The sequence below is a fragment of the Thunnus thynnus genome, chromosome 10 (genome assembly GCF_963924715.1).
Source record: "Thunnus thynnus chromosome 10, fThuThy2.1, whole genome shotgun sequence".
NCBI classification, from domain to species: Eukaryota; Metazoa; Chordata; class Actinopteri; order Scombriformes; family Scombridae; genus Thunnus; species Thunnus thynnus.
The window spans coordinates 12,642,540-12,670,486 of NC_089526.1; the positions used below are offsets into that span (position 1 = coordinate 12,642,540).

The 27,947-nt window shown below is 42.0% G+C and overlaps 1 protein-coding gene across 8 annotated transcripts in view; it reads right to left on the reverse strand.

Annotated features, from left to right (window-relative positions):
- erfl1 (Ets2 repressor factor like 1) overlaps nt 1–27,947 on the reverse strand; it is a 94,795-nt gene that overhangs the window by 8,715 nt on the left and 58,133 nt on the right. For 7 of the 8 annotated variants that reach the window (XM_067601023.1, XM_067601025.1, XM_067601026.1 and 4 more), the window contains one exon: nt 530–666. In XM_067601023.1, the coding sequence (XP_067457124.1) occupies nt 530–653 (124 nt within the window). In that variant the 5' untranslated portion in view covers nt 654–666. The remainder of the gene's footprint in view (nt 1–529; nt 667–27,947) is intronic. The other variant, XM_067601030.1, reaches the window with a different exon arrangement.

Here is a 27,947-nt window from a genome sequence, read left to right on the forward strand (position 1 = left end):
CGCTGTCCGGATGACTGATGAGTGATGGAGGTGAGGGATGATGTGTTTAATATCACAGCACGTGCCTTGAGCAATGTTAGTCTGCGCTAATGCCCTCTAGCCTCAACAGATTGGTCAGTGGGATGATGACAGCTCTCTGGGAGAGGTCTGATTGATGCTGCTTCGGCCTGAATTCTAAAAGCCGACTGTATGCACTACATGGATGGATTTAAGAAGCTGTTTGACTCATCCTAAAGTGAATCTGGCACTAACTAGCCTTGTAAAAACATTAGAGATACAACCAATTACAACCAGAGGCTGAATTTGTTTAGTAATGTGCGTGTGTGTGGTTAATCTTTTCAAATAGCTGAATGTTTGAGATGAATTTCAAGATGATGATGGTGGTGATCTTTCATACATTTTATCAGAACTGTATTTGCTTATTTCGGATAACCAGTTTCACCAAATTTACACACATGACCTGGGTCGACATTTAGATAAATGTGTAGTGAGTATTTTTATGTTATAAAGTACATGACTTTAGGCAAACCTGATGCAAGGTTAAAAAGGGGCTTCTTGTTTTCAGTCAGTTGAACATGACGTTGGGACTGACCTGGCGTCCAGAGCGCAGGCACCGGGGGGAGCAACAGATCACTGACGCAGTTACAGTCCATGCCTCCACAACACCTAAAACAAAGCAAACAGACGAGAAAGAGGGAAAAGACAGAGTCAGTAAAACATGTTCACTTGTACAGATTTGCCAAAGTCGGAGTCAACTACTCAGTTGGTTTATTTCAGTGAGTTGAAGCCAAAGTTGAAGAGTGTAAACTTTGTTGAAAATTTACTTGAGTCAGACTGAAAATGGAGGTATTGCATAAGGGTCTAAGGGCGCAACATGGGTTCAAAAACATACCTTAAATCAATATGAAATATGGCAAGGTTATGTTTCATATGTCTTTGGTAGAGATCAGGTGTTTGATGGATGTGATCTTGTGTGGCCACCTGAGGCTATGTCTGATGCAACATGGTGGACATCCCTGTAGTGTATTTATGAACGGGAGGAATTAAATACACTTTTGAAAACCAAGTCAAAACTGAGCCACATTACACATTAAAAAATAAGACTTTTTAATATATAATATGGCTTGGTTATTCCTGAGTGGAGTTTTAAGAAGTAAGAACTACACAATAAGTTATCTACACAATAAGATGTCTGTGTGCAAAGTTACGGCCAGGTACGCTACCGTTAGCTATCGAAACATAAAGGTCTTCTAGAAAAGGAAAGGATTTGGTTTATGTTGGTGGATTTGAAGATAAAGTCAATGTAATGTTTTTGTACCATATTATGATTTAAAGGCTACAACTTTTCATGACAGCAAAGTCAAAGTTCTTTGTTTGCATATCTAAGAAGTTATGTTCTGAAACTGTATATTTGGTGTTTTATGAGTCCGTGTGGTCTGAGCACTTGTGTATGTGCATGACACACCGTTAAATATCAGTGGTGGAAGAAGTATTCAAAACCTTTACTTAAGTAAAAGTTGCAATACAATCCAAACATTTAAAGTATGAAAGTATCATCAGATAAATGTACTTTAAGTTTTGCATTGGCCACTGTAAGTCTTACATAGTTTTTTGATTAATATTGTTGATGCATTAACGTGTAAGTCACATTTTATTGTTGCAGTTGGTCAAGACGAAGATAATTCTAATTACTTTTTTAAAAATCTATAACAATGAGTCATAGTTTATAAGCCGGTAACTCTTGCCGTCAGATAAAAATACAATATTTCTCTTTGAAATGCAGTGGAGAAGAAACGGAAATATGCAAATTAAGTACAAGAACTTCAAAACTATACTTAAAGACAGTGCTTGAGTAAATGTACTTGGTTACATTCCACATAGTTTTTTAAATAATATTTGAAAAAGAGTCAACAAATATTATGCTGATGCCCAGTGAACATTTCCAAAATATACAGCTGAATTCAACAACAGTGATTTACTTTTCTCACTGGCAATAATTACTGACTCAAATCTGTAATAAGAGAGATATGTTTCTTTTTCTCACTTGTCATTTTGCATTTTTTAAAAACACAACGCAGCACCCTGAGTGAAAGTCTAAAACAAACTGTTGATTTTCAATCCATCGCATTGCTTCGTGCTCCTTTTATATGCCAGCATGTGATCTGAACGGGTTATAAACAATCGTCTGTGAGGAAGGGGTTGGTTGCTTTATTAAATGACAGCTAACAATATTCATAATGTCTCCTAAATAAAGGCATATAGACATCTGCTGACAGTTGTATGTAAGGAGATTTCAGAGCGAGGGGACTATGAGATGGGATCTAGTTTGGATATCACAGTTTCATCAGGGTTGTTTTACAAAGCTCAGATGGAAGAGATACCCTGCTGCTACACTGGCTTCTTTAATGCTGGTCTCTCTATCTCTCCCTTCACTCTCTGCCTCTATTTAATTATGCTCTGTGAATTTTGGATTTTCCCTCCAGCATTGAAATGGAACGTGAATTATTAAGGTGTGTTTGTATAAATTATTATTGCTAACTCCAGGCATTTCTCTCTCTCTCTCTCTTTCTGACCGACTCTCTCCATCTATCTCTCGCTCGCTCGCTCTCACCCTGCTCCTAGCCTTTGGATTGTGGCCCCTCTTGCTCTCTCCTCTCTCTCTTTATCTTTCTTGTTTTCAAGCTGCTCCTTCTGTCTTCAAATATAGAGTTGGCATTCATCCTATCTCATTTTTTTTTATCATTCATGTTATCGTTCCTTATTTCTCTCTCTGTCTTGTGTCTCTGCCTGCGCTCACTTTTCCCATGATGAGTTAAAGTTATCGTAAAGGTTCAAATAACAGCTATAACTTGGTGATTAAAAAAAAAAAAAGCTACTCGTTTTCACCTGGGACTTTTTCTTCTACAAAACTATACAACACGTAGCCTGTAACAGAGATCATTTTGTATTCAGCGTATCGGTAATGGCCTTCACACAATGCTCTATTTCAAAACGCATGTCCTTCCATTAAAATGCTGCTACCTAACCTGTACATCTGACTGAAGGCCTCTGCAGAGATTGGTATAAGTCTTTAAAAAATAACATATTCTTTGTGTTCGAGGTAGTAATCTATAAATTTCCTCTTCCCTGTGGGCTACAGGTCATCAATACTGCATCATCTCTTTCATTTGCCATACTCTCGTGGTCCACAGCATGTATAAGCTAGTCCTCTCTCCGAAGATGATATATATGTGCTCTCCTATCTGTCAGGGTCTCTCTCATACCACCTACACACCACCTCAAATCTATACCCATCCTCCCTTTTTCTATCCGACAGCGCGTCTATGCAGGTGAATCCTCCTTTCCTCTTTCCCACCTCCTTTCTATTCACACACACCTATCCACTGTCTTCTCTCCCTCCCGCCCCACCCATCTCCTTTTTTTGCTCCTTCTCTCCTGCTCTGTGTGTTTTGCTTCGGCGCAGTAATTTTCCGTTTGATTTCGGAGGTAATGCATTTTTTACAAATCAAAGAGGAAGCCAGGCTGCCCCCACCTCCTCCTCCTCCTCCTCCTCCCCTCCCTCTCTCCCTCCCTCCCTCCCTCCCTCCCTCCTCCTCCTTTCCCTCTCTCCCTCCCCAGTCTCCCGTTCTCGCCCCCCTCGGCCCCCCAGGCCAGAGAGGAGATAAAGGAGCCCCCATCATTTCCTTGTTAGTTTTGATTTGGGCAGCGCAGGGCTTTCAAGTTCCCCCCATCACCCCCAGAAACATTATAACTAGCAGCCCAGGGAATACTGTTCCTCGTACGCACACACTCTTACACACACATGCATGCACAGACTGTCAGATACAGACGCTCACAGATTGTAATGGATTGTACATGCACAGTAAACACACAGACTCAAGCAGATATGGCACAAATACGCAGGTATTCAGGTAGCTGATACACACACACACACACACACAGACACACAGTGAGAGGCTGCACACAAAATAAGACATGGAGCCCATAGATATTGACTGAATCAATACAGGCACACTAACACACATCTCACCGAGCTGAAAGAGAGAATGCACTTTGTTTACTAAAGATGCTGGTGTGCTGATAGAGCACAGAGATGTGCGCAGACAAAAACACAAATGCATTTCATTTTGCACAGAGCGACTGTGGACACAACACTACGAACAAAAGGACCTTTCTCCCACAAAAAGCCACCTGTAAAAACCCAGTGTGGATGATGGATCACACAGTTACAAGTGACAATAGTAAACACATACAATAGGGGCACCGAGTCACTGTGCACAGTTAAATCTTGACAAAAGCGCATTCGCCGTTCAAAGGAAACCACAGTTGTGATCCTCCACATGTTGTGGAGTGTCGGCCTACACTACCTTTAGCAAACACACATTCCTGCTGCAAACCCTCCGGTGTGTTGATGAGTCAGAGGCTTTTTGATAATCCAGTCAACTGTTGAAAGAGTGCGGTGGTTTTAGGGACAGGTTTTTCCTGTGTCTTTAGGGCTCTAGAAAGATGCAAGGACAAACACACTTGTGTGAGGTCAAGGCCGGTCAAGGCTGAAAGGTGATCGTGTTTTTTGCCGTTGTTGCTTCTGCTCGACTTTCAAACACCCGATATCGCTCCCTCATTTACTATATAGTGCATTCTATTTACTGTTCACCATTTTATGTAGCGCCCTCAACAATTCAGACAGAATGAAAAAAAAAAAATGTGTCCACGGCATAAACACTACTGTCTGCTAACAATCCCACAATGCAGTGTGCTGTATTTATAGATGCAAAAATTACATTTGCATGAATTTACAGCTGTCTGTGATAACACAGACAGCTGAATTGATGATTTATAAGACTTAGTGACCAAAATCTTAATTTACTGCTCACTACAGAATAAACTATTGAGTGTTTATTATATAGGGAGTAATGAATTAGTGAACAAGGGAGAGAGTTTGGACACAAACTCAGAGCAGCCAAACCAGTGTTTTTTGTTTTTTTTGGCTTTTTCTTGACTTTATAACTTTATATTTTGTGGTCTTTCTCCTTGTTTCATATGTTGTCTTCTCCCTCGCCCTCTTTTCCTTTTTGAGTTTCTCCTGTATAGCACATTGTCACTTTGGTTTTGCGAAGTACAATAGAAATAAAGTTTGCTTGCTTGTTTTAAGTAACTTTCAGATGTAATTTTTGCTGATTGGAATAATACAAAAAGAGGAAGAAGAAAGCTGCATTAAATATATTCATAATTAGGATAAGGTCAAGATTAAAGGTCTTCTAAAGAATGTGCACAATCATATCAAATTTAAGCAACTACTTTCAGCAACAAACCTGATGCAACATGAGGCTCAGGTTCTATCTGCTGATGTTCGAGCCTCGTTATGGACTCTCAGTCATCTTGTCCAGGCAGAGACAAATCAAAACTACTCTAAATATGTTTGGAAGAGATCAGTCAGGTCACATCAGTTATCAATTGAGATCATGGTTGTGTATTTGGAACATCAACCCCCCTCAAAAAAGGAGAGACTGATCCACACTGATGCAAGTTTGCAACAAGGTTGGTAATCCATAGGCCCGAGCCCGTCAGCAGAACTGGTGTAACTTGTGGAGCCAAGGTTAGTGGGCCACTGACGGGAGTGAAAAGGAAACAGTGTGAGGAATACTCTGTGGTACCAACTATGTTTTGAAATTCTACAGAGTGACTGGGGTAGCGGGAGAAAGGGGGGCAGCCTGACATTCAGGCAACATTATGTCTCCAGTGCTGTCTAAAGAAGGAAAGAGTGATGGGTCATGATATAAAAAGATAGAAAAATATGAGAGGCATGAAGAGTCTGGCCTCTCCTGCTTTCTTTTTCCACTAGATGAAACGGACTGTGTACATCTGTCTCATCTTCCTTTTTTTGGTTGCCCCTGAAAAAGGCCCAACTGAACCCTCACTCTCTCTCTTTCTCTCTGCTTGCCTCTCTCCCGCTATCTCTGCCTTTCCCTCTCTCTCTGTTCCTCTCCCTGGTTAGCTCTGACACACTGGTCAGCCTCAGGGTGGAAGAACAGAGGGACTCTGCTATGGGTTTGTTAGAGGAGATGGAAAGAAGGAGAGAGGAGAAACGAGGAGGGGAGAGAGAGGAGACGAGGAGGAGGAGGAGGAGGAGGAGGAGGAGGAGGAGGGGAGGAAGAGGGGGGGTTTGGCCAGGATGAGGGAAAAAGAACCTGTCCATCCTGATGTTAAAGAGAAAAGTCAACACTGAATCAAATTTTATTACTACAGTGGCTTATAATTGGTCTCATTTCCTTACATTTCTTATCTTAATTAGGAAATAACTTTTACACTTGCTCCTGCATAATGAATAATGAATCTTTTATCTTTGTTTTGGTTTGAAGTTGTTTTATATCAGACTTTTTAAAACATATTTTGCATGCAAAAAAACACTGCATGTAATATACTGGTGAAAGTCTATCTAGTTTCATCTTCCCACAAAAAAATCCTACTGTTTAGGATAAGTAAGTAAGAATGGAACAGTCCCAAAACTTTTAGACCCTGCGGATTTTCATTAAACTAAGAGAAACAATGACGAAAACCTTAACATTACAACCTTATCCTCAACCAAATTAACTTCCCCTAAGCCTAATGAAAATAATCTTACTTAACTTTAACCCCCCAAAACTTAATCAACTGGGTGTACTTGTAGTAAACTGATTTGTGAAACTCTTGCAAAAATAGAGCTGTCATATTGAGGTTTTTGTAGGATATTATACAGAGTTAGGGCTGCAACTGAATACTATTTTCATTATAGATTAATCTGATGATCATCTTCTTGATTAATCGATTTTGTTCGGTTAATTAAATGTCAGTAAAAGATGAAAAAGGTCAATCGCTGTTTCCCAAAACCCAAGATGCAGCCTAAAATGTCTTCTTTTGTCCCGACCAACAGTCCACAACCCAGAGCTGTTCAGTTCACTATCATAGAGGACAAATGACACCGCAACATATTCAAATTTAAGTTGGAACCAGAGAATTTTGGTATTTTTTCTTTAAAAAAAATGACTCAAAACGATAATTATCAAAATAGTTGCTGATTAATTTTCTGTCGATCGACTAATCAATTAATCGACTAATCATTTCAGCTCTATACAAACTAAAATGAGAATATACTGGATTAAATATATGGCATTGAAGTAGGCATTGGTATAGTTTTATGCTACATGTTTTATGTGTGTCTGTTAACAGTTCTGGGGTCATGTTGGAAAGAAGTGTTACCTTTTGCAGATCCATAAATAAATAAATCACTCAAAACTACTGGATTAAAACAGTGATTGTTGAAAACACTATAATCTGTTTTATTTTTACAATGTTTAAGAGTCAAAAAGGTGGATATATGAACACTTTAGTGGTGATATTGTGACTTTCATAGCCGCTATATTTCCACATTTGAACTCCATATAACCATCATATACTGTCATATGAAAAAGTGAGAAATCAGTGCAGCCGCTGTAACAGGAACAGGCAGCAGTGCAGCTCTGTCAGTGTATTTAACCAAGATGTATAGTTACAGGAGTACTGAGGCTCTGCGACTCTGCCTGTTCTCCCACGGAGCACCCATTACTCCACACTGCAGGGGCAAAGCTAATGCTGAGTCCTTCACACTGAGATAGGCTATCACCTGACAGCACCGCCGAACCAGAATATCACTCAGTGAAATTCAGTTTGAAACGTATTGTACATTTATGAGCCGGTATGGTGATTGTGAAACAAATATTCATTGTTTAAAGTGAAGAAAATGGGTCAGGAAGTATGTTTTTAAAAAAAATCCAGCCATATGATAACTGACAATAACTACGCCCATAACTATTAGGCTGGTGTTGCATTATATTTTTCTTCTTGTCAATGATTCCCACGTAAAGACCAAAACCAACAATGTGTTTATCTTTCAATACTTTCCGACTTCCCCAGCCTGTCTGTGACCTTCAGCTCCAAGCCCATTGGTCCCTACTGAAGATACATTATTAAAAAAAAACAGGTTTCAAATATACTTTCATTTTCTTTTAAAAAGGCTAATGAATTTCTAGTTTGCTAACAGGAATAAACAGTGCATTTGTTGGGGACTATTTTCAGTCATGGATTAATACACATCTGGTGCTCTAGTGAGCATTTGAGTGGTTTCATCTCAGAATAAAAGTGGCTGTGTTCATGGTAATGAAGGAACATCTCACTCAGTTCGACAGTGTGTAGTTTTTGGGCAACCATAGAGGTCTATGGAGAGGAATAACTTGTTAATAGGCACAATTCATTGTTAGTTTTTATCTTCCGTGGAATTTCTTGTCAATAAGAAAAATATAGGACATCACCATACCCTTTTAAAAGATTGATTTTGTTAATAAAGGCCTGGTAGAAGAGAAGTTTTAGAGTTTTAGTGATCCCTACAGCAGCCATATGAAGTTGGACTGCTGCTGCGGTCATAAATAGGCTACAGTTGCTCCTGATAAATAAGGAAACATGTTTTTTCAGACTTTCATGAAAGGCGGAGAACTCCAACAAGTTTAAGAACAGGTGAGTGGAGATAAGGATGTGAGCGCGTGAAAACGGTATTAGTATGGTATGGAACGTCGGCCTTAAGAAAATAAGGAAAAAAGAAGGGGAAAAGGGATGAAAAAAAGTATCAATCGATAGGGTTAAATTATTCATCGTCATTAATTATCGATCGCTCTCCGCTGCCGGCTCGTCCGCCTCGCGCCAGAGTTGAAAGGAGGGAAAGAGCGCTTTATTAAAACCGGCTCGAGCCTCATTGTTTCATGTCCCGCGGCAAAGAAAAAGCTCGAGTTTGGCTCTGCCCGCGCCAGTAGAAAAATACACACACACGCACACACACACACGCACACACACACACACACACACACACACACACACACACACACACACACACACACACACACACACACACACACACCTCCCTCCTTTGCGTTCTTCTTCTCTCCTGCTCGCGCTCTCTCTCCCTCTCTCTCTCTCTCTCTCTCTCTCTCTCTCCCTCTCTCTCTCCCGACGCGCGGGAGGAGCTTTGGGGAGCCTCGCGCGGTGTTCACGGGGCGGCTGTGTCTCGCGTGGATCGATGAGGGATCAATGGCTCGCGCTGACTAATAGCCAGAGAGCGCCTTTGATCTCGCGGCTGAGAGATCAAAACCTGCGCGAGAGGGAAGAGAAATAGGAAAAGAAACTGCGCCGGCGAGCTGACCTTCACACACACACACGCACACACACACACACATGAAAAACCCACTTATAGCCTACACACGCGCGTGCACCCAACAGCTTTTAGGGAATTTGACTGCAGGATATCCTACCAGCAAACAAACTACATGCGAGATGCATCACTAACGAAACTACTGGCGCATGAGCCTATGCATTGGACACATTTTGAATAATAATCTATAGGCTATAACAGATATTCTCCACTCTCTTAACTCACCATACAAACACACACACGCACACACACACGCACGCACGCGCAAACACCACCTTGCTTCCTAGTCCAAGTTGTTGCAGTTAATTTTGACTTCCTCAGACAAGGTGATACAGTGAGAAAAAGGGAACCATCTGTTGTTTCCAGGGAGCAGATGAGTGTCCTATGGGCTCAACACGCCTATAGAGAACGAAGTGTGTGAACGTGCGCATGCCTGTTTAGGCTAGATATGTGTGTGTGCGCGCGCGCGTGTGTGTGTATGTGAGGAACAGAGGAGGTGATTTGCTGCAATGTTGAAAAAGAGCAGTTAGAAAGACACAACAAAATAGTTTTTAAAATGAAACTAAGTCTGTTTAGGATGGACAGCAGATTGTAGAACAATTAATGAGCTTTGCAAGGAAACTATAAATGTATGCAAGTCCCCAAAATAACATTGTAGTGATAATAATAGTGATACAGAGGCTATAAGTTCACTATAAATGCACCTCTACCCACAGTATGAATATTACAGAAATGTTGTTTATGTTTTTGTTTGTTGTTTTGTTTATGTTGTGTTTGGGGCATTCTTTAACAGCTGAAAAAAACATACTTAACATCATTTTATCACCTTGATTCTGAATGATTTTTTTTTCGTTTCAGGAGTCTGTGACAGAAAATGATGCATTACCTTTACTTTTTGGTCTCAAGAGACCCGGTTGTTATATATAATGTATTTTCATGTTTTATATCTATGACTGGTGTTGACGGTGCTTTTACGCAACCCTTCTAAATCCCAAATAAGTCCGATTGGATTTATTTTATTGGGATTTTCTTTCACAGTTTGCTCCTGAGACCTCTCTGGGATCTAACTGACCCAAAATATAAGTAATGTCATTATGTTGGAAAACAAACTGTACATTTTTCTTTGTTGAAATGATTTTTTGGTTAACAAAATGAGTATATATTTGATGATACATAGCCCATATGACAACTGAATCATGGAATATTTCGATGGATGGTCATTTTAGTCTATATATTTATATACATTTAGTCACCTTTATTAAATGTGCAAGCCCAGTTTTTGGTGATGGGAAACTTTTCTGCATAATGGATTTTGAATAATTAAGAAGAAAAATATAGGTTACTAATATTTAAAAAACAAAGAAATAAAGCAGATTTCAGCTAAAAACAAGGGTTAACAGCGCTTTTATTAGTCACTAAGAATCACAGCATAATTCCTCCCTAAACAGTATCTTGTCTTTCACGATTTCACCTGAGGAAAGGAACTTCTCTTTCTCCCCACTCATCCTCATCACGCTCTCTCTATCTCTGTCTTTATCCCCCCCCCGCCCCCCAAGCCCCCACTGCCCCCTCAACTCACCCTCCCTCCCCTCTCTGGTCAGTGAGTTACTCTCTCTATCGCTCTCACTTCCCGAATTAACCACTCAAGAAGTCACCACCGACTCAATCAATAGCTCATACATAAACCCTGCTATAATCGCTCCCCCTGCCTGTCTGTCTGCCCCCCCCCACCACCCCCTCCTCCTCCTCCTCACCCCCTTCACCAGCTTCAAACTGACACTCCTCATCCTCAGCTCTCCTTGTGTCCCACTGATCATCTTTTTTTATGTCTTCCTCCTGTCCTTCTATATTTTATACACTCTGTCCTCTGTCTTGCATACAAACCCATGAAACCCCCTATCATAAACCTAGAGTGAGGTCAATCACTGTCTCTCTCTTTTGCGATGAAAATACACACACGAACCGAGGCAAGATCCTTCTATTTAAACACAGAAGTCCTCACAACTCTGTTTGTGCAGCCTGAAACTTCTCTTAAGAGGCTGCAATTAAATCACAAAAGCAATGTCTTTTCTTTGAATGACAAAATCTCACATTAATTGTGTTTTTAGGAGTTCTAACAAACTGCCCTTTTTTTTTTTTTTTTTAGTTGTTTTCAGCTTGGTTGTATTTACAAAATACAACATGAGAGACTTTGTCATCGATAGAGCAATAAAGTCTTGGACTTATTTCCATCACTGTCCCTGGTGTTTTCACAGTCCATCAACCTTTATCAAGATGGTGACAGCCACTCAATGTCTGGCATTAAGAAATATTAGAAAAGAGGAACTAAAAAGCAAGAAAATTCAATCAATTGATAAACCTTAAGAAGGCAATCTCTGGTTGATTAACACAATACGGAGCAGTCCCCATGACTGTGAGGATTCAATCTACCGAGTCACTTTAAATTGGGGCCACCTGCGAAAAACATATCTTATAATTGCTCTTTTGAAAAACCAAACGCATAAAGAAGCAACTCACTCTCACAAAACAAAAAGTCCAATCTGTTTTTTTTTTGTGTGTGTCTCACTTAGTCTGAAAGGTGGCTTGATGCTATTTTGGAAGTATTTTTATCTCCTATGGTTCCACTAACTCCACTATATTCCTTTAGGGACCTGATATTTGTGTAGCATCCCTCTAAAATTTATTGCAGGATCACAGTAATTCTTTTAAGTGCAAGGGCACTATCGGCCCATGTTAGTGTGTCCAGCCAGAATGGGCCCAGTATTGCGTTATAGCAAAGACAAGGAGACATCAATATTGCATTATCTCATGTTTAACTGTGAGACACAGATAGTTGTTTTGGGGGCCTTAAAGATATTGTATTACCAAAGGAGATACAGGCAGACACACACACACACACACACACACTCACAAGGAGGAAAAAAAGAGAATAACACACAGAGAATTTTAAAATTATAAGGCCTCAACACACCCTCTGCTCATACCCCTTCTCTCTATCTCTCCTTCTCTCTCTCTCTCTCTCTCTCTCTCTTCTTCTTCTCTGCCTCTCTCCTCTCTCCAAAGTCTTTGATTCGTCCGTACGGTTTGATCTGTGAGAGAGCGAGTTTTGTAAACACATTTTTCACGATCATATAGCCACGGGCAAGGGGAGCGTGAGGCGCGGAGGAAGAAGAAGAAGGAGAGGGAGAGACAGAGAGAGAGAGAGAGAGAGAGAGAGCGTATGTGTGTGTGTGTGTGTGTGTGTGTGTGTGTGTGTGTGTGAGGGACGTTTAATGAGCGTGCAAGATGGAAAGACAGACAGAAAATGCAAGGATGGAGCCTCAAATATGATAGTCCTATATACTGCACAGCAGAGCAACAAAGACACACATGCAAAAAACTACACACACACACAGCCTACACACACACACACACACACACACACCAGAGAGCCCAGACTGATGGTTTTGGCACAAGTAAAGCATCACAGGGGTTGACGAAATGTGAAGCAACAACGAGAAAAAGCAAGTTATTCAGTTTTCCTCATCATGCAGAGGGGGGTGACACTCCAACACTGCATTTCCCGATATGACACTTCCTGACTGAGAGAGAGAGAGAGAGAGCGAGAGAGAGAGAGAGAGAGAGAGAGAGAGAGAGAGAGAGAGAGAGAGAGAGAGAGAGAGAGAGAGAGAGAGAGAGAGAGAGAGAGATGCATCTCGTTTGGGATGATAAACACAGAAAACACAGAGAGAAAACAGCATCTGGAAAACAGATTATGGGGCGAGCCAATAAAACGCAGGGCGCAGACGGTAAACACACCGTGGTGTAAAGCTGAACTAATAAAAGTGCGAGGCTCTCATTCTCTACATTTATTTATTTTTTCACTTGGTTGGAACACTTTCTCTTTTTTTCCCCCCCATCTGGCAGCTGCTAATCCGGTTAGGTTCGATTGGCTCCGGTAATGGCGCTAACCCGTCGCCTCTATATACCGACTCCTCTCCACGGGACGCGGCGGTGAGGAAGAGACTCCGGCTCGGTGTGAACATTAGACAAGACACCGGCGACTGCACACACCGATCCAGAGAAAAAGAAGATGATGAAGAAAGAAAGTCCACTCTGAGTGTGATAAAAATTTGTCACTGTCACACGTCTGCAGCTGCTATTTTAAAAAGGGACAAATGCAGGTTAATGACCTGCTGCTAAACAGCTTTAAAAACAATTTTCTGGTAGTTTTTTGCCTCATTTAAATAAATAAAACATTAAAGTTGGACTCATGCATGAATTACGACTCATGCCGAGTTACATAGAGAGGCCTATAGGCTAATAGTGCGCAAGAATATAAGCTTTTAATAATGCAAAAAAAAAAAAAAGAATGAAGTATTGTTACAACATAACAACACAGTCAGACACACTGTGCCACCAGTCAAACATCCCTGCTGTCTTGATGTGTTGCAAAATTTCTAATTATTATTATTATCACAATAACAATAATAATTTGTATTTATATCAATTTCCACAGCCGACTGCACATTATAACTTTGTGATGAATTGGCTCCTTCGACTTTTGGCAAAGCACTGGCTGGGGTTAGACACAGGCCATCACATTTAAAGTGCTTTTCCACTTCGAGATTTGTTTGTTTTCCTAAAAGACGGGGAAACACTCCTCAACAATTCTGCAGAAATCCCTCGCGTCAGTCGTTAAAAAATGATTTTCTTTTCATTTTTCCTTTCCTTGCATTTTTTTTTTACTTAGCCCACTGCTTTTTAGAAAGAAGAATAGCTGCAAGCAGTAAAGTCGGTTGTCAGAATATATATATGTGTGTGTGTGTGTGTGTGTGTGTGTGTGTGTGTGTGTGTGTAGTGCAGTGCAGTGCAGTGTAGTGTAGCGTTTCCTCTTCCTCTCTCTCTTTCTTCTCTCAGTCTTTTCTGTCCGGGGAATTGTTCTCAACGTCCACAAACACATTGCAAATACCCGCCGGCCCAGCAGCATCGATTTCTAATTAGACGCCAGGATAATCGTTGGAGAGAGATGAAAAAAGGAGAGAGTGATAGCGAGACCGAGTAAATAAATATATAAACGAATTAGAGCCCAGATTAATTGAATGAATATGAGCATTAAAAAAAGAAACAAAGGTGATCTTGGCGGATAAACCTTGCGTGGACTGAACGGGAAATATAGCCTATAGACAGAGGACATATGCAGGAGGAGGATGGGGATTTTGGAAGGATGTGATTCGGAAATTGGGGCCTACTTTTTTTTTTTGTAAAACTAAAAATATTATGTTAATATTGCAATAACTACTAGATGCAAATTCGTGCACAAGTCGCCTCTGATATTTATTTGAAAATTTTATGGAAGTTCTCATGAGTTGATGTCATCGCAATAGAGAGCTCAATGGACCGAAAACTCTCCGCGGTGTATTTTCTGTTATAAAAGGCATAAAAAGCAACTAATAAAAATAGGAATTTAATGCAGAACATGGTGGAATATGATGGTAAAAGTCCAAACGTACCAAAAATGTGTTTTGCTTGTATAATACAGGCTGAGCATGTAATGATTTGACCCCGTGTTAATGGCTGCATGGTCTGCAGACGTATGGCGTCTGCGCCTGAGACTGTGACAGCAATCAACCTTGAACTAAAGCCACAGCTGGATTATCCAACTTCTCTCCTCCTCAGTCAAATTTCCACCCTCCCTCTACTCCTCCCTCCCTCCTCCTCCTCCTCTTCCTCCCTCCCTCTTTCTGTCTCCTGACAGAGTGTGACAGGGGGTTAGCCGGGGAGCTCAGGTAGCTCGTTTACTTTAATTAACGTTTCATCATCCTCGGAGCGGGACCGCGCACCGTATACTCTTTCATGCTGCTCCGTCTCTCATCCCTGTTCTCCATCCATTCATCATCGGCCCTCCCTCTCTAGTTCCTCCCATATCTCTTTCTTTCTCTCTCCTTCGGGCTCACCTCTCATCTTTTCTTCAACAGATCGCCATATCGCCCCCTGCTCTCTGTCTCATGTCCACTCAAGCTTATACAGGATAATAATTCAAACGCTTTCCTTCCTTCTTCCCTCCTCTTCCTCCTCGTACCTCTTTTTAAAACTTAGTTTGGCGACTTCTTTTCCTCTTCTTAACTATATTGTCCTTTGCCCGCCCAATTTCTTTCCACAATGTTTGGCATTAACCAAATAATTACACGGTGGATATTAATCAGCTGATTCCGGGAGAAACGGTAAATTATTGTGTGCTTGTCATCCATTTTCAGGACGTTATAGTAGGAATAAGCTCTTAAACAAAGATGAAGCAACTGCTATAGAAACAATGTATGATCAGACAAGTAGCTAATATAGATTTTTTTAAACAGGATTTTATATAAATATTTTAGGCCAAATCATTACTGTAGTATGATGGTACTTTAGTTGTTCGTTAGGGACACATCAGGAGGAGAAGGAAGGAGAGGAGAGAGGAGGAGGTTATTGATCCATTGAGCGTTATTGGCGGCCTCTGATCAGTCATATAATGGAAAATAAACCTCCACTCGGTGATCATCATCAGGCAAGCAACCGCAAAACAAAATCAATTCGCTAAATCAATTAGTTATCTTACTTATGCTTTTTTTCTAATAGACTCATATCTCTATGCAATTATGCGCGAAAGATTTAGGTCACTGTGAGTTTTTTTTTTTTTTTTTATACCAGCAGGCAGTGAGTCACCCCTTTTTGTTTGTCCTTGCGTGCAGGAAGTGAGATCCAACAGGGGGAAAATTGGCTTCAGAAAGAAGTGAGACTACACTGATCAAAGTGTGGTAAGAGACTGAAATGTTACACACTTCTGTGCACAGTGAAACATTAAAATTAAGAGCTTAAAGCAGCTTTCTCTGTCTCATTTCACCCGACGCGTTATACACATGACATTTCTCTGCGCAATTTATGGTGATTTTCGCCTTTAGACTATTATTAGGACGTATAAGTTTAGTTTATTATACTTTCTAACAGTAAATGTCTCTAAAAAGCTGAAACTTAAGCTGAGTTATCTAAAATTCTCCCAACCTGCCAGCCTCTCCCTAAAAATAGCACAAAGTTTTAATGAGGACACGATTATCAGCCGAGTTATCACAATGTTGCCTCACTTCTTGCAACTGGAACTCATCTCATCAATTTAAACTTTGAAACACTTTCTTGAAGAAATAAAACAATCGTCGTTCAAGTCTCACTAAAACTTCTCTACGAAATTTATTCAGCTATATGATGAGTTGGACAGTTTACCATAAATGTAATCCTATCCTATATGCTAATCAGTTGCAATGGTGTACATGTGATGCAATTATAGCCTGTCTAGCTTGGGATGGGGCAATAGTATGGACCTATTTGTATTGATTTTTATGAATATGTATGATCCATAATAATGAACTAGGTTATAATGCAACAGCAATAATTCAAGGGATTCAATACGGATACAGAAAGTGACCATATTGTAAATAAAATTAAATAAAATCCAAAGATAAAAAGTTAGAGGATTGTCAAACATATAAAAAAATGTCTCATATTTAGCTGACTTGCTCTTAATGAAAAAAGGAATGATAAAAATGAATCAATAAAACCAAGAGTAGAAACTTGAAACTAGTCACAAACCAATAGCCCTGAATCCCCTTGGAGTCGACTTGGAGATGGAGTTTGATAAAACGGTGGAAATGGCAGGTGTTGTATGAAGCAAAAATAAAATGAGAGAAAAAAGTAAAGTAAATGCAGTTAAGACTCATATGGTTTGGTGTGGTCGGGGAGTGACTCGTACACGGCCTGGGACTCAGTGTGGAGCATTTTGATAGTTTAAACAGTTTAAAACACTTACAGTGGTAACCGGATTTGTAGCCTTGTGGGGTTAAGAACTTGATGAAATCCTCCGTGCCCGCTGGGACTACAGAGGTGAGCGCTCACATACAAATTGCCATTGATAAAGAGAGAAAGGGAAGCTCCACCTACACAAACCTTAAACCCCATCCCTTTCACACTGGTTCAGAAAAAAAAACTCTCCTACCCAGAGTGCAGTGCAGCTGGCTCCATCTGGAAACCTCAGGGGAAATGAGACTGAATTGAAATTTTGCTTATTTGCCATCGTTTCACATGGAGCCATTTATTTATGACTTGGGAATCTCCCTACAACACATAAGAGTGTGACATGTGAGAGTATTTCAGCATTGTTGAACTCCAAAACCTGCTAAGCTTTGACCTTTGAGAGTGAAGTGCGGCCAGTGACTGCTGCTGCCTAGGGGGCTCCATCAGGGCCAGCCCTGACAGTGTTGGAGCCCTAGGCGAGATTTTAGATTGGTGCACCCCCCCCCGGACGGCCAGACTCCAGCCAGACTTGTATAATAGTTCACTTTCAAAAAAAACTTTATCTTGCAGCACCCAAGTGACATTTTACGCCCTAGGCAACCGCCTATGTCGCCTATGCCATGGGCCGCCCCGGGGCTCCATCAATAATATAACAAACAAACCAGAGGCCTGTTTGTCTGAATTTACAGAAATGTACAGTTTTGGTATCAATTGATTGCTGGTAAGGAGATGGGACACTTGGCGCTGGGAGAATGAGCAGATTGGATTTAAAATAGCGCCACCACTTGGGCTGGAGGGGTTGAACATTGGACTGTACAAATCAGCTTTCACGACATAAGAGCTTTGTTTGTTTGCAGTAAAGTAAATAACCCCAAACAACTGCTATACCCAGTTAGAGATAGTTATCGCTCACCTCAACTATTTTAAAACCAATTTCTCATAGTATCTTATGGCGAGTATGTAAACAGAACTATTTTAAATCTCATGCCTGGCAACAAACTTTTGGTTCGATAGGCCTATCATAGCTCTTCTTCCCTTAACCCTCGTAGGATCCATAACTACGAGGGTTATGTGCACTAGGGTCAACAAAGATCTGGAAGACTCCACCACCTCTATAGGGTGAGTTAGTCTTTTAAAAATGGGACGGTACATGATAGAAACCAGTGAAGCCTCCTGTTACATCCCTTTAGACCATTATTATCAATGTGGCCCAATCATCACATGATCTAATGATGAGTTGTGGCCCGAGACAGGCAGCTCAGTTCGAGGGTAAAGGAAACATTTTATACTGGAATGACAAAATTTCAATAGCTTTTCAAAACTCATTCAGTAAATCGTGACTAGACTTGTGTGAATTTACTAATTTAGTCATTAATCAAATTATGAAATCAAATTAGCAGCAGAGTCTTTCAAACAGATTTCTAACTTTCTATTCATAAAATGTTTTATTTTATTAATTATTTTGTTCGCTAAAACTCCCTAAGATAAGAAATATTTTTTGTCTAATGAACTACTTTACTTAACTGATAGTAGTGCAGTAAAACCTGCATCACCCAGAGAATTAGAGCTATCGAATAAAAATCTTGAACCATATATGTTGACAACTTAACAACCCATATTTAGAACATTTGAAAAAAAAAACCCCCATGCATACAGTTAATTTGTGGTATTGTACTGAAGCTGTTTTCAGTCAGCTTCATATTCCCTCTTGGTCGTTGACTGACTTTAATGAGATTCATGAAACGATTCAGCACATGAGCAAAACACATAAACTTTGAAGCAAAGAAAAATATTTCAAACACAAACAAGACACACCAAACGATGAGTTTGACAAGCACAGATTCTAAATGATTGGATATAAATCCTCCATGATATACTGTAGGATCTCGTTCACTTTTCTCAAGTACATGTTTTTTTTTTTAAAATGACTCCTGCTGCCTCTTCTGTTTTATCTTCTGTTTCCATATTCGGTACGATTTCTAATGTCTATTCTGTCTCTACTTTTTCTGCTTTCTCTGTCCAGTGTCTGATGTCTCCTCTCAGTACACAGACCTCTTGGACTGCTGCATTTCTATTGAAACCACAGCAACTCATATATCCATGTGCACAAACACACACACTCAAACACAAACACACAAAAATTCAATCTCTCCATCTTTCTATCTGTGTTTCCCTCTGCCTCTCTCTCTCACAAACCCACAAACAAATGTACGTTCACACTAACACACACACAAACACACACTTGTACATACACACACTCTCAGCTCCCGTCGGCCCTCTCGCCTGTGTGTGCGTGTCAAATCGAATCTCCACCTCAGTGCGTAGTACACCTGCTGTGCCGGCGTATAATGCGCTGCATACAGTGAGTGCACGATGACGGATTACTGAATTAGACCAATAATGACAAGTGACACTTCTGTTACCGCTCCCTGAGCCACTGCAGAGAGCAGGGGAGAGGTGTAAATAAAGAACAGACACAGCGAGAGCGGAGAGAGAGAGAAAGGGTTGAGGGGGGGGGGGGGGGGGGAACAATGAAACAGAGACAGAGGAAGTCATGGGGATAGATTGGGAATTTTCGGGTTATTCTATAAAAATAAATAAGTTCTGTTTCATTCGAATACAACTTCTGTGTCCTGTATCTCTTGTCTTTTCCTCTCTCTGTTTCCGTGGTGACACTCAGTTGTCATGGACTCATGATAGATCCGTATCACAATCTGTGGTGAGAGTCCTGCCTTTTTCAGAGATATTTTATAGACGGTGTAAATCAAAACCTATAGTTTTCACAAATTTCAAGATGAGGTACCACCTGAACTTGATGCACTGCTTGAAAGTCACATGTGGTCAAGGCATCAGTTAAATCAAAATCTAAGCATAAAATAAAGGCAACCTCACGTTTGCCAAGACAGAAACTGTTCTGAGAAGTTTTGACATGTTTTCTTAATGAATATACATGAAATGTAGAGCAGGGTAATTTGTGAGTGTCCACCAGTTGTAGATTGCAGTGTATCTGCAGGATGTCTGCCCCCCCATGGACCCGGGTCTCCGCAGGCCTGTGCTCAGGATACTGAACCATGCCAAATGAGGAAGAGGAGGTGCAATCCTCCCTGGGACCACATGAATAAATCAGCCTACCACCCGGTGCTTCTGTACCGGGGCGAAGACTGACTAGAGGAGGAGTACTCATACAGAGAGACGTACACAAACACATGCATTCATTCATACGTGCACACATGCAGAAAGTGAAATTCAAAAACAGGGACTAGATAGGTGTGATAGATGTAAATCACCAGTGGCTGTCTGCTTGATTTTGGTGTTAGAGACGGACTTTATGATACAAACATCCATGAGAATATTTGTGTTGGCGTTCTGTCAATGATGTCAATTTAACTGCAAGGCTCATCGTCCTGCTTGGATTGCCTCATAATGGAGAATCAGCAGGGGGATAGAAGCCTGCCAAGTCCTCAAGTAATCGTGCCACAGTCGTGTCTGGCTTGTAAGACGCCGCTCAAAGGTGCACACAACTTCTACAACTTATACCTACTGCATATATGCACTGACTTCATAGTGAAAATAGGGACGGAGATGAGCGTCGCCGCTGCGGAGAAGAAGTGAGCGCTTGACGGGGACGAACACACATGTAGGAAGAGAGAGACAGACAATGGAGGCACAATTGGAGTTGGAAAAAGAGAGAATCAAGAGTGAGGGAGCAATAGGGGGGAGCACAGAGGAAGGAAGACAGAAAGAAATATTGACAAAGCCTAGATATACACATAAGTCACCCGACACGACCCGCCTGCTCCCTGTATTTTATAGAGCCGCTCTGCGCTGGCGGAACAGCATGACAGGCCAGTTCCTTCAACGGAAAATATGGTCCCTCTCCACCCTCCCGCCTCTCGCTCTGCTATCACTCCTGTTTTCTGTCTATCCCACCTGATATCATTCTGTCACCTCTGCGCCGGGCTCTTTTTTCCATCATCCCCCTATTTCTTTCCTCCCTGTTCTCGCTTTTTATTGGCGCTCTTACATCCCAGCCGTCATGTTTCACTCCTCCGTTTCTATCCATCTTCTTGTCGCTCTCTTAATCCCCTCTCATTTGCTCTCCTCGGCCCTCATCCCTCCGTTTCTCTTCCTGCCCTCCCGGAGCCATTTCCACGTGCTGTCCCATTTCCACCTACTCCTCTCCGTTTCCCTCATTCTTCCTGATTCATTTCCTCTCTGCTAGCCATTCCATTCATCCCTCTCCCCTCTATTTGTGCTACATACATCGCCATCCCTCTCTCTACCCCTGGCTCTCCTATCTCCATTTTACACCTTTCTAATATTTCCTGTGACCTCCCTGGTTTTCTTCCCTGTCTTTCTATCGCCCCTGTAAACTTTATCCATTCACATCTTTAAATTGAATACTTGAGCTTGGCCTTTTCACTTTTGCACTTTCCTTCCTTCCTGCGGCTTCTTTCTCTCTCCTTACTGATGTCTTTTGTCTCTTCCCTCCTTGAAATAAGCACATGCATTCATCACATTTTCCTACTATTTTGCTGTTTGCACTGTTGTCTTCCTCTCAAGTTCCTTTTCCCTGCATACCTTCTTTCTTTTCTTTTTCTTTCATTCATTCATTCTTTCTTTCTTCTCTTTTTCTTCCTCCCTCTGCATTCCAGTCGGCCCTCCCCTCTCATCCGCAGCCTGAGCACAGAGCCCCATGTGTCGGAATCAATTAGGGCTGAGAGCCGTCGCGGCCGCTCTTTCACGGAGGTAAATATTAAACTGCACCAAGCACCGAGGAGGAAGAGAGGGAGAGAGAGGAGGGGAGAGAGGGAGCCCTCCGTCCCTAATCCACCGCATCGATCAGGCGGGGATGAGGGTAATATATTATTTTGACAAGATACGATCCTCCGACGCGCACCGCTATCCCCGGCGATCGATTTCTTTTTTCTCTCCTTTTTTCTTTCCTTTTCTCCCCCTCAGCGAGCGGGACAGAGTTTGTGTGTTACTCTGTGTCTGTGTGTGTGTGTGTTTGACATAGGGTGCATGTGTGTGCATTTGTGTGTGTTGTTGTCGGGCGTCTTGGCGTGTGCATGTGCACTGGAGTGTGGATGGGTGACAATAGGAACAGCATTAGGAAATGTGGGGAAGAGATGAGGATGGTGCTGCTAGTAGGTCTGCGCTTTTACAAACAAGCTCCTGTCTAAACAGCTAAATCACACGCTCGCCTTAAGATGGATTGTTGAGAGGAGCATCTGAGAATCGTATTTGGGGTTTATTTTCTGAGGTATATGCGCAAAGCAGGACGACAGGGTTACAGTTAGTCAAATAGGCAGAGCTGACCTATTGTAAAGTTAAGTGTCCTCCCCCGCACGGCCCCCTCTGCTCCCGTGACTCCCCTCTATATCGCTTTGTAAACTGTGTCTAAATGCTAAATTCCCAGATCAATTTTTTTTATTCAACCTCTCCCCCCCATCAGCGCACTCCCTCTGCCCCCTGCCACTGTCCTCCTCAAACAGCTTCAAGTCTTGCTGTCCTCCAGTGATGGAGGGTGTCCTACCAGCCCTGTGTGTGTGTGTGTGTGTGTGTGTGTGTATTGTCACAGCCGTTCAAATGAAGTCCTACGAAAAGCACAAAAAGATGTTGTATCTTAACCAAAAGAAAGTCACAGCTTGATTTGTTGCAGCACTTTGAATTTGTAGCCAGCAAACAAAACTACTTTGACATCTTTTTTGGTTAAGAGATATTTTCAATATTACCACTGAATCAAGCCGATGCGTTTTAAAGGTGAAAGGGTCACTTGTGGTGTCAAACCCACTGAGTATCAATAGCAATAAACTCTTCAGCTATACACACCTTTTAGCGCATTGTTTTGTTTCTCTGAACCAAAAAAGACAAGTTGAGTCTAACAGCTCTTACTCACTCCCATTAGAAACTATTTCCATCAAACAAGCTTGGGTAAGGTGACTGTATGCTACCCGGCTAGCATGAAATGGCGAAAAATCAAAGTAAACCAGTAGATTGAGAGGAAGACGGGCAACTGATCAAGTTAAAGGTTCAGATATTTTTCTCAGCTGTTGGTGGAGACCAAACTGGAGTGAAAAGGCCAGTGAATATTAGATTGACATTTGTAGGGTAGCCAGAAAATTAATTCCACTGTGAAGCTTCACTGTGTCTGATGGATTTATATGTTGGAAAAGGTTTAACTACTTGATAAGTATATCTATCCCTGTTGGAAGGTAAGAAGATCGACACTGGCTGATTCTACAAAACCCCAGAATACATTCAACGACATTTTTTTACGTTCAGTGCCGATGTTTTTAAAATTCTCGCTTTCTGCACACAGCAAAAACAGTTCAGTTTGGTGAAACTGCGAACTCTAATTTCAGATCTGTGTCTGGACGCGAACCACGTAGTCCTGCTACACGCCCATCCATCCCCCCAAACCTCCACACCCTTACTTCCCACCTCACTACATAAAGGGGAAAACGTTGTAATTGGACATAAATTGTTAGTTGTGGAATCATCCATAATGGATGTGATTTTGTTAATCAGGCGCTCTGTTTCTTTAAAAAAAAATTTTTTTTGCCCCCTAGTGGTCAGAAATCACTTAAGTTTAAAATTATCGGGGTAGAGCAGGTCATTTATACAGCCTATAATATTTTAACCACATCGTACAAATAAAACAAAAACACAAATGACATCAGGCTTATAAATGAATGTGTGTGATTGTGCGTGAGTGCACTTCTATGGACGATGACCCCAGCAGACAGTAGAAATACAACCCATAGGACACAGTTGCAATACAGCGCAATAACAATCAAGGGTGGTAACTATTTCTATAAGCGAGTGTGTGCGTATGTGTGCTGGCAGTCTGTACGTATGTAAGTATGCGTGCTTGTGTCATTTCTAACCCGTCCTCATATGTGCTACCAAGATACAAACACACACAAGTCACGTTTACACGCACACACACCCTGGCACCACACCAGTTTCCTCTCTCAGAGAGCTCCGTCCAAACAAGTACGACATCCCCCGCTGGTGTCTCCTCCAGCTCACTCCTCTCGCTCTTACTGCTTGTCTCCCACTTTCTCTGTTTCTGCCTGCCGCGACTTAGTTTTCCTCTTTCTTTCTGTCCGCTCTTGCTTTTATTGTGCCATTTTCTGCCACTTTGGTCCAAGAAAGGGAGGCCGTAATGCAATCTCTCCCCCTCTCCGTCCCCTGCTGTGAGGGAGAGTAGCTTGGCCTGTGTGCTGGGCCGGGGAGAAGGGGGAGAGACGGGGTCAAGGTGAGCTCTAATACACTATTGATCCGCCCCAATTGAAAACCTGATGGAAATTTTACCCCCCTCCCCTCCCTTCCTCCTCATCCTTCCCCCGCACCTCTCTCTCTCTCTCTGCCCCCCCCCCCCCACCCCCCCTCTACTTTCGTCTACCCCCCCTCTCCCTTCCTATCTCCCACTCCTCTCTTCCCTTATGTCTTTTTTCCTTTCCTGTGTGTATCCTCCTTGTTGTCTAGAGTCTTCCTCTTTTTCAGTGTCTATCCCTGTTTGCTCCAATCTGTTTTCTCTCTCAGCTGAATGTCTCTTTCAACCACTGACCACTTTCTCTCCCTTGCTATCTGTCTCCGTGCTGGGCAGTGCTCTGCCTCCATGTCTTTTAAACCGTGCCTGTAATCTTTTCCTCTCTTCTCTTCTCCTCCTTTTAGTCTTGCCATCTCCCTTTTTCGAGCCCGTTCCTCTCTTTTTTATTTTAAATCCCTTGCTACCCCACCCCTCCCCGCTGTTTCTGTCTCTCTCACTCTTTTTCCCTCATCCCCCTCTCTGAGTGTGCATCAGATGGTCCATTTCTCTCTAACCCAGTGCATATTGATCCCTATGGCAGTAGCATGCAGGGTGAGGGCTGTGAGGACCACTGCTACAGTGTATTAAACGCCACAAACGCTTTGGACGCGGGGTCTGAGACACACCTCCCCGGCAGGGCCCTGTCAATAGCTGCTCCCTCCTGTCAACAGCAGCTAAATGGCCTCTCAATCTGGGACTTGTGATGGGCTACAGATTGGTACATACAAACTGCGATGGATGTGCCACAGAAAAATGAAGAGAATCTTGATAGAAGAAAAGATTAAAAAAAAATGATGCAAAATGAGTAGATGTGCGTAGGATAATTTGCACTATAATGGTGAGCTGCTTTTAAAAACCAGATGTATTCAGCATTGATGTAAGTCAATGAAATCATGTAAAACCATTTCCATTCAGATGCCTAAAATGTTGCACAACAAAATCTATGACCTCAGCTTTCAATTTGCTCCATTCTTTGCCTTAACAGGATTCATAATAACATAATGTTGTCCTGCAGTTACGTGGAACAGCAATTATGGACGCAGCCGAGTGTGCTTTATACTGTTCAAGCACATCAAACAAAAGAAGCACAAACACTGGAAAGCCCTGAACAATAGAGATGGCAGCAACAGAAGTAAACCTTTTACAGCTACCCATTACTTTCCCACTTAACAAGACAGACCACAACCTCTCCCTCTCTCTGACTCTATGCAGAGTTGGCTGCTATCACCGCACTGCTTGAGTGGGAGATAAATGGAGTGAGTGCGTGTATGTGTGCGTTTGATTTATGTACTGTTGTGTACGTGTCAGACGGCCGAGTTATCAGGACCACCATCTCCCAATAGACATAGAAATGCTACAGCAGAGGAGGGACCCCTCTGTCGACCTCAAGACCCCTGATACACATCTGGAACAACAGAGCACACCGAGCAGGGATTGGAGGGGTTTGTTGGAGTAGGAGGAGGAGGAGGAGGAAGAAGAGGAAGAGGAGGAGGAGGAGGGATGCTACCTTCATTGCTTCTGTGCTTTTCATTTCCATTCAAAGGAGATTCGTCCACTTTGTCCCTCTTGTCTTTTTCTCCTCTCTGCCCTTCACTGTGTCATGCTGCAGGAGTGAAACGGCTACTGTACTTCCACCTTAAACTCAACTTTACAACTTCTGTCCACTCTCAGAGGAATAATCTCACAGGTAGCAAAGCTCTAACATGTAGAATGGAGGTTTCTGCCATAGTTGCTTTCAACATTAAGCTTCTTTCAACAGCGTTAGGAGTCAACTCTTGTATGAGCCCGGCCTCTTGGGAAATCCACGGTTTGTTCAAAAAGGAAAAAAAAGGAAGAAAAAAAAAACTTCACTGTGTGCACTCAAGGAGGCCAATTTCAAAATAAAACTAAGAAAAACGTGACCATAACCTTCCCTAAACCAGAAAAAAACATTTTCACCTCTCAACCTAAACACTGTTTGACCTTAAACCTACTTTACATGGAGGTTGGTCTAATTTTAAGTCATATTTCACGCATGTAGTAAAATACTACAACTGTATAAAATAATTACAGTGTGCATGTTTTCTGTTTATATTTCTGAATATATTGCATTGCTTTTAATATGTCCACTAGCTGCCATTTATAGAGTTCAGACACCTGTTCTCTTTGACCAGTTTTCTCTTTCAATCACTCTTTTCTTCCCTCCCTCGCTGTCTCCTCTTTTTCTACCCCTCTCTTCACCCTCTCCATCTATTTCTTTCTCTCTAGGAAGGAATCAGTCTCACCTTAATTGCTCTTAAATCGGATTAATGACTGACCGGGGACAACTTGACTTAATCTCTCTTCTAGTAAATCTCTTCCTCTCCCCTCTTCTCGTTCATCACTCTTATATACATTTTATCCTCTCTTGCCCTCCCTCCCTTGCTCTCTTTATCTCTTGTCCTCCCTTTTTCTGTCCATCCCTTTCCTCCCTGCTCGCTCCTTCCTTCGCCTCCTCTTTCAGCTTCGCTTTTTGCCTTTACTCTCTATCACCTCGGCTCCCTCTCTTTCCACAGCCCACCTGATTTCTCCAATTCATCTCCCTCCTCCTTTCTCTTCTCTCTCCATCACTCTCCCTCTGAGTCAATCATTCTTTCATCTTTTAGGACGCACTCTGTCGTGCCTTGGCTCTGCTCATCATCCGGGTTCCTTCATCATATTTCTCCTCCTCTTTTCGCGCTCTTTCGACAACTTTCTATCATCCTTTAACTTCGTCGTCCTGAGATTTTGCCAAAACCTCTTTGACTTTCCATCTCTCCATTCTGTGTGTGTGTGTGTGTGTGTGTGTGTGTGTGTGTGTGTGTCGTTCTCTCCTTGCAAGGTTGGCCAGTCGCTGGGTGTTGTGTATGTGTTAGCACACGTCGATGTGGTCCTGTCATTGCCTCCTAAGTGCTTTGGCAATAGTAGGGATCTGCTGTCATGCCAGTGCAACTAATCTCAATCGAATTACATTGAACTTGTATTGAGATGGAGATAAAGGACATGAACGTCTTCTCTGTGTGATTGCTCAAGCAGCTCTCTCGCACCCATGTGAAAACACACGGGTGCGAGCGTGCACATACACAGACACGTTCAAGATGTCAGTCTGGGTGGCAGTGATGCCATTTGATCATTACCGTTGATGTGATTAATGCCAATACAACCGCGACGAGAAATGAAAAGTACATTACAGTTCAATACGAAACAACTGGTGTCCTGCTACACTGAGGCGGGTGATCCTTGTTAAGGGCAGAAGGGCAAAGAAATTGTGCCACCTTCCAAACCCCTGCAGTTCAAAAAACTGAGGGAAAAAAGAGGCCAGCCTTGTGGACAAAAGCTCATTTTCCTCTTGGTTGCACACTGCTGCAGGCTGGCTAACATGCCACAGGAGAATTCAACCACTCATACACCTCTGTTTTCCTCTGGTTTTTCTCAACTTTACATGCAGCAGCAGAGCCATAACTGAGAGTGAACCAGGATTTCTATGTCAGCCCGGAAGGCATGTACATGGCCTGTCCAGCCTGAGGCGAATTTGATGATCTAAGAGCCACAAAGTCGCCGTTTTGTCTGATCGTGACAGAGAAAGGAGAATCTTGTCATTTCCAAATGCAG